The sequence below is a fragment of the Zalophus californianus genome, chromosome 1 (genome assembly GCF_009762305.2).
Source record: "Zalophus californianus isolate mZalCal1 chromosome 1, mZalCal1.pri.v2, whole genome shotgun sequence".
In the NCBI taxonomy this organism is placed as follows: Eukaryota; Metazoa; Chordata; class Mammalia; order Carnivora; family Otariidae; genus Zalophus; species Zalophus californianus.
The window spans coordinates 14,705,405-14,716,447 of record NC_045595.1 but is presented as its reverse complement, the minus strand read 5'-3'; the positions used below and the strand labels follow the sequence as shown (position 1 = coordinate 14,716,447).

At 52.9% G+C, this 11,043-nt stretch overlaps 2 protein-coding genes across 6 annotated transcripts in view; one reads left to right on the top strand and one right to left on the bottom strand.

The window, feature by feature from the left end:
- The first annotated feature begins 228 nt into the window (after positions 1 to 228).
- On the top strand, positions 229 to 1,684 carry TSSK6 (testis specific serine kinase 6). The gene has a single exon (XM_027587863.2). It carries the CDS (start codon positions 382 to 384, stop codon positions 1,201 to 1,203), a length of 822 nt encoding a protein of 273 aa, XP_027443664.1. The 5' UTR covers positions 229 to 381; the 3' UTR covers positions 1,204 to 1,684.
- A 3,101-nt stretch (positions 1,685 to 4,785) lies between these two features.
- Positions 4,786 to 11,043, bottom strand: part of GATAD2A (GATA zinc finger domain containing 2A) — a 104,493-nt gene continuing 98,235 nt past the window's right edge. For 3 of the 5 annotated variants that reach the window (XM_027587855.2, XM_027587856.1, XM_027587857.1), the window contains 3 exons: positions 10,768 to 10,842; positions 10,275 to 10,470; positions 8,217 to 8,347 (listed from right to left, as the gene is read on the bottom strand). In XM_027587855.2, coding sequence (XP_027443656.1) covers positions 8,217 to 8,347; positions 10,275 to 10,470; positions 10,768 to 10,842 — 402 coding nt within the window. Of the gene's footprint in view, positions 8,348 to 10,274; positions 10,471 to 10,767; positions 10,843 to 11,043 lie in introns of all 5 variants that reach the window. The other 2 variants (XM_027587854.2, XM_027587858.2) reach the window with 2 other exon arrangements.

Genomic DNA, 11,043 nt, shown 5'->3' with positions numbered 1-11,043 from the left:
GATTCGACTCATGAGGAGCCGCCCCAATGCCAGGCACCGATTCTGCTCCCGAGTGATGGTCGGGACCCTTTGCCAGGATCTCTCATGGGAACTGGGCCATTCAGAGCGATTATGAGTCACAAAGCCTCATGGCCTTGGGGGGCCCTGTGGGGCGGGGTCCAGGGGCCCCCACGCCAAGGCGGGGTGACGCCCGTGGTCACTTCACAAGGCAGAAATTGTTACCTGGGCAATAAAAGGCACCGCTGCGGCGGGGACCCGGGAGTGGGCACATGGGGGTGCGGGTGTGCAGGTGCCAAGCGCCATGGGTTAGGCCTGAGATTGGAGTCCGGCCGCCCCCCGACAGCAGCCGCCTCCTGCTCCCCGCGCGCCCCAGGCGCCACCATGTCGGGCGACAAACTTCTGAGCGAACTCGGCTATAAGCTGGGACGCACGATAGGCGAGGGCAGTTACTCCAAGGTGAAGGTGGCCACGTCCAAGAAGTACAAGGGCACAGTGGCCATCAAGGTGGTGGACCGGAGGCGCGCGCCGCCCGACTTCGTCAACAAGTTTCTGCCACGCGAGCTGTCCATCCTACGGGGCGTGCGACACCCGCACATCGTACACGTCTTCGAGTTCATAGAGGTGTGCAATGGGAAGCTCTATATCGTGATGGAGGCGGCTGCCACCGACCTGCTGCAGGCAGTGCAGCGCAACGGGCGCATCCCCGGGGGTCAGGCGCGTGACCTATTCGCGCAGATCGCTGGGGCTGTGCGTTACTTGCATGACCACCACTTGGTGCACCGGGACCTCAAGTGCGAAAACGTGTTGTTGAGCCCCGACGAGCGCCGCGTGAAGCTCACTGACTTTGGCTTTGGTCGCCAGGCACACGGCTATCCTGACCTGAGCACCACCTACTGCGGCTCGGCCGCCTACGCGTCGCCTGAGGTACTCTTGGGTATCCCATACGACCCCAAGAAGTACGACGTGTGGAGCCTCGGCGTCGTGCTCTACGTCATGGTCACCGGGTGCATGCCCTTCGACGACTCGGACATCGCTGGTCTGCCCAGGCGCCAGAAGCGTGGCGTCCTCTACCCGGATGGCCTCGAGCTGTCCGAGCGCTGCAAGGCCCTGATCGCAGAACTGCTGCAGTTCAGCCCGTCCGCCAGGCCCTCAGCGGGCCAGGTAGCGCGCAACGGCTGGCTGCGTGCTGGGGACTCCAGCTAGAAGCCGGGGTTCCCGCCATTCCCGCCGCCCCGAGCACTGCGCAAGCGCAGTGCACGCGCGCCAGGCGCGCTTCGGTACCCCTGCGAAGCCGACACGCGCCATTGCGCACGCACACTTCCCCCTTTTTCCGGTCTCTGGACGTCCGGGGCGGTAGTCGCCCTGTTTAGAATCTAACTCCTCTCCCTACGATCTCAAGAGCAGGAGGGCGCAAGCGCTTCCTCTGTTTCCCAAGAGAAGGCCTCAGGAGGGGAAGGGACGAGAAGAAATGGAAGCATTGCGCCAGCGTGGAATGAGCGATGGCTGCGGGCAGGCGTTGGCTACCTGGAGGAGCTGCCAGCGAGTGGACGCGTGTGGAGGGCGTCCTTCTCTAGGCAGCCACGCAGGCTGGTGGGGGAAGGCACGCTCCGGGCGCTGCCTCCTTGGAACTTGCAATAAACTCGCTCTTCCTCGCACCTGCCTCTAGCAATGGCCCCCTTTTACCAAGTAGGGGTGGGAGGTTGTCCCCCTGGGGAAGGCAGGCGTGGCGCCCCATTGAAGAGAAAAGCTTGTTGAGGTTCTAGCTCTAGGTCTCGAAAGGGAATTGGGAGGATTCAAACCGGACTTTCGGGCTCTCCAGCCTCAAGAGAACTCGAAAGGTCGTGCTGGGGTCGCGATGGCCCTGGCAATAGAGATGCGGGGCTGGGGAGCAAGGATCCCAGCACCCTCACCGTGTTTAAGGATTCAGCAGCGGGGGGGGGGGGGGGGGGGGGCGCGGGGGGCCGCCTGTCTCAACAGAAACAGGGTTTATAGATGAGGAAATTGAGGCCCACACAAATGACACTTGCCCAATAACACATCTGGAATTTGAAACTGGATATGGCTGGAGTGGGGTGGGGTGGTGGTGGAAGCTCTTTAGTAAGGGCCCTTCCTTGGTAAAGAAGTTGTCTAGGGCGGGGGAGAGTCAAGAGTGAGGCATGAATCTGCTGGGCAAGCTGGTTACTTCAGTCGTCTCTTCATTCATGCATTTATTGAACGCCTACTGTGTGCCAAGCTCTGGGACTCCACAAAGAGGTTTGGATCCATCCCTGCCCTCAGCGAGGAGGCAAGTGAAAAGTCAAGTAAAAATGAATAGCATGGAAAGAAAATAATTGTAACTTGTGCTAAATGCTGGGTGAGGGGAGGGGCAGGTGACCAAGGAAGGACCGAAGCAGACATTTGAGCTTAACCCTGATGGACTCAGCCACTGGAAACAACAGAAGGAACGTGTTCTGAGTGTTCCCAAGATACATTGAAGCTGGTGTCTCTGGGGAATGCCACAAAAGTCCTATGGCTAGAATGGAGAGGGAGGGAGAAGATGCGGAGAGGTAAAAGTGTATGTCTGGAGAGGGGACCCCACAGGGCCTGGGAGAGATTGGGGATTATTTTGTTGCAATGAGGTTAGTGGGTTTGGTGACAGCGGCTGTCTCTCATTTGGGGTGCATGGAAGATGTCTCCCTAAGCCCTAATCCTACCTGCCTCCAAGCCCCACACAGTCCCCAAGGAGGCTGGTCATTTTGTGGGTCTGACCATTCCCTGCTCCTGCTCACTCAAGCTTTGTGTTCTCAGGTGCCCTGGGGATTAAGTGCCAACTCTTCCCTAACCCCTTTCAAATAGGCAGATGAGGAAACCGAGGCTAAGAGAGGGGAAGTGCCTTGCCTCCAGTCCTGGCTGGTTCACAATCTGAGCTGAGAAAGAAAACCCAACCCCTCTGGTTTACACTAAGGAGGGCACCTCTTCTGGTCTGGACCATCCTTGGGCTCTGCACCTGGAAAATGAAGGTAGGAACCTTTCCTCCAGGTTGTAGGGAAGGGCTGTGTGGCCCATTGAAAGACCACACCCTGAGCCTTCCTGAGGCTCCCACTACACTCAGAATGAAACCCACATCCTCACCCCTTTTTCCTGTGGCCCAGGCACACTGCCTGCCTTGTCCTTGACCCTCTAGGTTTGGTCTCACCTCTGAGCCTTTGCACTGGCTGTTGCCATTCCCTGAACCACTTTCCCCCTTTCTTCATTCCAGATTTGGTTTAAGTCACCTCTTCCCTGACACTCCGTTCTTTTTTTTTTTTAAGATTTTATTTATTCATTCATGAGAGACAGAGGGATAGAGAGAGAGAGAGAGAGAGAGAGAGAAGCAGAGGGAGAAGCAGGCTCCCAAGGAGCAGGGAGCCCGATGCGGGACTCGATCCCAGGACCCTGGGATCATGACCTGAGCCGAAGGCAGACGCTTAACCATCTGAGCCACCCAGGCGCCCCTGACACTCCGTTCTTTTCTTCCTTGCCCTTGTTCAAGGAATCCTAGTGCCTTGGGTATGGTATGTGCCTTTTTCTATCCATAGATTAAACTGTGTGAGCAATGGGGCCTGGGTCTCTTCCTACCCCATGGCCACAGACCTGTGGATCAGTTCGGAGGGGACAAGACCTCAGGGATTGGGGCAGTTGTCCCATTTGTTGGCTGGAGAAGCTGCTTGAAACTCACCCCTGTTGAGTCAGTGGGTCAGTTGAGGAGCCTGTGCCTAACCCAGTGAAAACTCACTTGAGGGCTGAATTTGGGGCCCCGGAGAGCCCCATAAGTGTGCTTCTCACAGCCAGTGTTGGGGCATAGGGGCACCGGTCAGGATGTATCACAGGTAGACTGGGGCAGGTTTGGGTTAATTTCTGTAATGTCTTCTATCAGTCCGGTGCCTTGCCCATGTTAAACCTAGCTAGGTATGGTGGTTGGAGAGGACCATCTACCCCCAGGTTGGAGGCAGGAATGTCTTAACAAAAAAGACGAGAAACTGCAAAAAATAAAAATAAATGAAAATAATAAAAGCACCTAGGAAAACAGGGTCGTATTGTAGGCACATTAGAATTCACCAGTCAGTGGGGCAACTGGTCGGCTCAGTCGGTTGAGCATATGACTCTTGGTTTTGGCTCAGGCTGTGATCGCAGGGTCCTGAGACAGAGCCCTGCACTGGGAGACTGCTTGAAGAGTCTCTCCCCCTCTGCTCCTCCCCCACTCGCACTCTTGCTCTAAAAGAAATCTTTAAAAAAAATCTTAAAAATTCACCAGTGAGCACAGGTCCCACTTTATGAATAACTTTTGAAACAGTGTATCAACATCTGAAAACAAATTTTCACCAGAAATTGTTCATTTCAGAGCGGGCAGGGCATATCCATCTGTGCTAGAACCTGCATCTGTAATACCTCCTGTAGCAAGGACACCCAATGCAGATGCCAGGTCTGAAAATTGGCCCAGAAAAACTTACCACTCCGGGGTGGAGGCTGGAAGGGGTTAAGATCTAGTGGATGGGCAAAACCCACTGGCTTCTCACCTCACTCTCTCAGCTGTGGATAAGTAGGCCACAAAGCCACAGGTTCTGGTAAAGATGGGAGGCCCAGAAGCAAAGCCACAGTGCCCAGTTTGGGGAGGTACTCCACCCACTTTTGGAAGTGAAGTCCGAAAGAAGCCCAAGAAGCAGGTGTCTCACTGTTTCCCCATTAACAAGGGGTCACCCTGCTACACCTTCCCCAGTAATGCAGGGAAACCAGGGCCGAGGGGACAAAAGAAAAATACAGCCAAGACATTGTCCATTTCTTTATTTTCCGTCAGATTCTAAAACTTCCTCGTGACACAAGCATAGCCATTGATTCCAGCCTCTGTTTATTGGAACTTCTATTCCGGTTTGGTGGTCAATCTTTTACATTTATTATCAAAGATTTAGCGTCACAATAAATACAAGTGACAACCTCCCCACCCACCCATCCCCCAAACCCCCACCTTCCAAATACCCTGAACTAGTGTAACTGTCTATTACACTTTCATTGTTAAGGATTATAAAACTTTAGCTGTCCTTTTTTTTAAAAAAAGCTCAGTCCAAGTTCTTTAGGCAACCATAATGTGCAGCATAACTCGGCATCAAATAAAAACTCTATGGTGCAGCAGCAACGCCGGCCTTTTCCATGATTTACACCCCTGTGATGAGAATGTTTATATAGAAAACTCCTCCCCATGTCTTTCTGTCCACAGGAAAATGACACGTGGGACACAGGAACCACAACACACAGCAGGGCTGTACTCAGGTGTCTTTCATTCCCTCTGCACTGGGACCAAGTTTTGCTTTGTGAAGGTCTTAGGGTACAGACAGGAGCAGAGGCTACCCCCAGGAGGAGGGCAACTGTTGGCCTTATCAAAGGTGTGGGTCCCAACATCACAGTTGGGACACTGGGGACCCAGTGACATGGGTAGGATGGCCAGAGCAATGGGAGGCTCCAAGTGGACACACATGTATCTATGTGCACATGCATGTATACACATATGGCCATTTCAAACATGCAACCCTTCACCCTTGAGTGGCTAGCATCTTGAACACTTTCCAGTTGCCGTTCAGAGTTCATGCCACAGATAACTTGCGACCATCATCATCATTTGGGACTGGGGGCTCCCACATTCTCACTGCTCCTAAGAACCAGGTCCTTTCAGTCCTGAGGCTCCTGGGGTAGGGGTGGGGGAGACAAGGACCCCAGCACTGTGACCAATTTTGGCAGGCTTTGCTGCTGGGAGAACACTCTTAACATTACTATCCCTTTCCTAGTATGTCCAAACCCCACACGCAGAGAGGTATTTAATATGCCTTTCCTGCAACATCATAAACCTCATCAAAGAACTACTCATTTGGGGCTTATCAGAGAAGTTATACTGCAAAGGGGGAAACAAAAGAAAAGGGGGGGTAAGAGTTTTGATACAGTAGAAATGAACAGAAGATTAAGGCATCTCACGTCTCCTTTAAAAAAAGTTACATGTCACAGTAAGTGGCCCCTGATGGGATTATTCCCAGGGACCCTGGGCTGGAGGCGGCACAGCCAGGGCCAGGGCCGGTAGCCCCATCCTCCACCCGTGGCGGTTGGGTTTGTACTGAATTCATGAAGCCCACTTAACAGCTCAGAGGCCAGGAGAAGTCTAGCCAGGCAAGGTGAGTAGAGGTGGTTCCTGAGCACAGTGATGAGCGAGGTTCTAATGGGCTGGGGTTGAGGGCCAACCTGTACAGCACAGTTCAGCTTGGGCCCATGAGTCACAGACCCATTCAACCCCAGCTGGGGCATGACAATCCTGTCACACCCCTCCAGTGCAGAGGTGACTCTCGCCTGGACACCTGATCCCGAGTTACTGCATAGAACTGAGGTCTGTTTGCCCATGGAACTGGCCAGCCCAGGTGCTCCTTCTTGAAGGATTTGGAAAATCTGGCCCATGTCATTGAACAGAGAGGGCTAACAGCTCAGGGTAGTATAAGACAAGTATTTATTTGCCAGGCACACAGAAAAATGTGAGAAATAGAAATGCTTGCATACTCTTGATTTTTTTGGTGTAAAAACACCCCCCATGTCAATTTCCCTCCTTTCCCCCAAATTCCTGGATCTTGGAATGAAAGCCACCCTTCCCTGCCCTCCCCTCCTTCAGCCCATCTAAGTTATGCACTCAAAACAAAAATCAATGAGAAATACAGGGTTTTACACAACAAAAAATTAGAATGTTGCAAAACTAGGTCTTCTACCGCGGGTCAAAATGTTGCTAAACATGGATATTCACACATGAGAGAGGGGGTTAAATGAGCCTTTATTAGAATGTTGTAGCAGTGTGTTTTGAAGAAGGCGGCCCTACAAAATAAGGATTTTAAATTAAGTCCCTAACTGCATGGATAGGAAAACTAGGGCTGGGGCTGAAGTGGGGAGCAGCGTACCCCATCTCCACATCGACAAACACGTGTGTGTGCACACAGGATGCCCTCGCACCTGCAAGGAGACAGCCTTGTGCACAGCACACTCACGACAGCTTCTGCCTATCCTCATGGAACCGATTTTTAAGGAGTGGGAGAAACCAAAATGAAACAACTAAGAGCAGACCTGATCCTTTGTATAAGACATTTCTGTAGACTCGAAAAAGGGTTAAAAACAAAAACAAAAAAACAGTCTGAAGGCGACCCTGGCAGCATGGCCCTGTTTCAAGGGAAGGTTCTAAACTAGACCCAAACGGAAACCCTGAAGTCTTGGAGGGGCAGGGGCACCTCCCCACCAGACACACCTGACAGGAGTATAGGCCAGGGCAGCTTAGGATGGTGTCCATCAAAATAAGTAGGAAAAGAAAAGGAAAAATTTAATAAAATAAAACCACAACAACAAAAAAACACAATAGCCCGCCCCTCCAACTTCCCACTCAGGCTCTGGATGTTGCTGCCAATTCTCGGCTCCCTCCACTACTGGCGGTGCGTGGCTTCTGGGATCCCAGGCTCTCTGGCTGGGGTCTGGGTTGCAGTTTGTTCTTCTGCTAAGTGTGGGAGGTCCGGGGTCTCCAGGATGAGCAGCAGCAGAGGCCTTCCGCTAGAGTGAGGGCTGGGCAGTCAGTGGCCCACCCTCTGGGGTGTGGGGGCCGTGCTCGGCAGGGACCCCTGGGTCTGCACGGTTTACTTTAAACTCCATCATCATGAGGTGATTAAAAAAAAAATCTGTCAACCTAAACATTGCCATGAAGGAAGGCAGTCAAAGATTGGGAGGCTAAGATGGGGAAAAGCAAAAACAAAACAGAACGCTCCGCTCGACTTCAGAAGCCCCGGGCGCCGGTCTTGCCGAGCGTGTCACAGTGTCCAGGGTGAGCCGTCCGTGCACCCTGCCGGGGGTGGGGGGGGAGAGGTGTGGAATGGGGGACAGAGGGGGCTGAAAGGAAGGGCCGGAAGCAGAACCAGCCCCCGAGGTCCACTTTTCTGCTGGTGTTGGGCAAACTAAAGGCAAAGAAAGGAAAAAAGCCCAAGGGAAAGGTCCCTCAGTGATAATCCTCGTCCACCTGTGAAGCAGCCCCTCAGCTGCGACGAGACTTTGCAGCCAAGAACGGAGCCCTTGCTTCGGCAGCGCAGGCAGCGCTCGCTCACTCGTTTCTCAGGGAGTATGAGGTCTTCCCGAGTGGAGGGTGGCAGGGCCAGGTGGGAGGGAGGAGGGAGCCTGTTCTCCACTGGGCCCGGCTCGCACTATTTCCACGTGGCTGACTGGGGGATGGAGCGTGGCGGGATCATGTCCAGGAGGTACTCCCGCTGGCGGTCCACAGCTGAGGAGGTCTTGTGCACTGCCAAGCTCGGGCTGACAAACGCAAGGGCCCCGCCTGCAAAAGAACAGAGTGACAGAGTGACAGAGTGACAGGGTTTTTAATGGTATGGTAATATTCTCTCATGAAAACATTAAGAGGGACACGGAATGGTGACAGAGCATGATGCCTCTGGAGGCAGGGCACTCAGTTAGTTACACACAAGGGACACAGCAGTGAAGAGGCAGAATGGAGGAAAAGCCCCGAAGTATAGCATTTGTTCTCCTGGAATAGAAACACCATTCTCTTCTTTTTGTATTCCCCAAATTTCCCCAATGAGCAAGCATCTCTTTTACAAGTGGAAAATGAACAAATGACCCCCCAATCTCCAACACATACAGATATTTGGCTGGCATGGGGGTAAGGACTGCCCTGTCCCCTGCCCCCATCACCGTGTTACCCCAAGAGTATTTTTGGTGGAGGTTACTACATTTTGTGGAACAAGTGTTCTGAGGTCAAATGCAATAGGGAAACCTCTCTACATACTAAAGAGAAACCTGACTGGGTCCTGCCCAGAAACCAAGGGTAACCTGGAGTGCTGGTAGAACTCTTGGGAAATGCTGCTTTTAAGCTACTACACATTTACCTCTAGTTCTACTGCTGAACATAGCAACTACTTATTCCTTCATATTCCCTTTCAAAGACTTTAACGCAAGATTTTCATGTCTGCTACCACTGTGTACACATGCACACACCTGTATCTGATTTTGTATACTTCCAAATTTCCCATAAAAGCAATTTTCAAACAGCTATGAATTCTTAGCTGCATCTTACACATGCTGCACAAAAGCCTCTCTGCCTGCTTACATTTACAAATGCTCTCTAGGCTACTCAGATTCTTTTGCAAACAGAAAAATGTACTCCCTCTCCTGAGCTTCACCCGGTGGAAGGCTCTGATTCTTGGCCACATTTCTAACTCTATGGTCAGCTGCACACACGGCTGACTCCCGTGTTTTGTTTGCACAGCCAGCCTGGCTTTCCCAGTTCTGCCTAGGGAGAGGACTCTCATGATGTCACCTCCTTTTTTCTGCAGGGATACAGCAAACTTGGGTGGGGGGCAGGGAGGGGCACTGGCTCCCATAGTGAAAGTGCTCACCTGTCTCCTTCTCTCAGCCCTTTGTGCCTACCTTTCACTTTCCTGTTTTTGATGGAAACAAATATTTAACTATTACCTTAATGCCGGCACATAAATAATTAAAAACAGGGAAAGTGGTGTGGGCATTGACCCAGGGATGATGGGACTGTGGCAGACTAGGGAACGCTCACCTGAGGGTATCCCCCTCTGCTGAGTTGTTCCTCAAATGTGATTTTCTCAGAATCCTCTGCCACCCACCCTAGTTAAAATCTTAGCCCCTGCCTCAGGGATCTTACCCTTATCCACCTCCCCACCGTCTTGTTCCTGGTTTACACTTTGCACCACCTGACCTAAGTCAGAGGGTGGGAAGAGTGTCCCACAGAGCAGGGAATGAAGAACACTATCTGGGTGAACAAGAAATTAAGTTAGTGCACCAGAAAAAGGTACAACATAACAGCAAAACAGGTGTTCCCTATGGCAGGAAGGGGTGGGGGGGCCCAGAATTGGCAAGATAAGTGTCTGTGCTGACAGGTGTCTACTGGATTGTGTATGTGTGTGTGTGGGGGGGGGGGGAGAGGGACAGAGAGAGACTACACCTAAACTGGGTTTGCCCAACATTTTGGGTCAAGAGCTAAGAGTGTGGGTACAGAGCGTACAAAGGATGGAAATTAGTATCTACCCAAGGCTACCACTTGTTCGGAGTATCCTATTTGGTGAACAGAGATCAAGCTGAAGAGTCAAAAGCAGCTGCTCTCAGGGAACAGGTCTGGGGTTTCAGGACTCTATGCACCATTTCTGTTCACTTGTATGTGTGCAAGTCCTAGATAAAAGCAAGGAAGGGATGGACCTCACCGTGTGGGGGCGGCTCACCTGTACTCAGGGGTGCCTTCTTCCAGTTGGTGGAGGCGTTGCCCTTGCCGGTGCTCACAGCTCTCTCGGAATGTCTGCCGGTCCTGCTGACAAGGGCTGTGGCTGAGGCTGTATTCTGCAGTTTGGGTGACTGGCTGAACGTGTGCAGGACACCACGGGGCGTTGTGGCCGAGCCCCGGGACAGCTGGCTGGAGGCCTACAGTGGAGAGAGGGTGTGATGGCTCATGTGGGGAAGGGGGTGACAGAGGGCGAGACGCTCAGCGCAGCCTCTCCGTGCTCTGGCCGACCTCTTCCCACCCACACAGGGTCCCTAAAGTCCAAAATCAGGAGACCAGGTAAGTTACACCAAGGGGGGAGGGGAAGGAGGGAGGGAGAGAGAGAGAGACAGATAGACACAGGCAGCGTGACAGTCGGCGACTGACGTGGTCACGGTCTGGGGCGTGAGGGCTGGTTGGTGGTGCGGTGCAGGGGCTCCCGGCACCGCAGTTCTGACCTGTAGCACAGCCCCGTTACTCCAGTCGCGGGCCTCTCCTGAGCGGAACGCCAACTTACGCCGGGGTTTTATGACCTATACAAATGGGGGGGGGGGGTTGAAATCGACGTCAGCACCATCCACAGACGGCCTAGGGTGACCTAGAGTGACCAAAGGGCAGCAGCTGTGGCCACACGAGGCCTAGTCCCCACGGGATGGGCCGCTTCCCGAGGGCAGTACAGCCCCCCACTATATAAGGATCTTGAGAAGATGTGTTTATTAGTGAATTACAAATGA

Bases quoted from the DNA above. Each gene is read 5' to 3' on its own strand.
- TSSK6 (XM_027587863.2), top strand. From the start codon at position 382: ATGTCGGGCGACAAACTTCTGAGCGAACTCGGCTATAAGCTGGGACGC.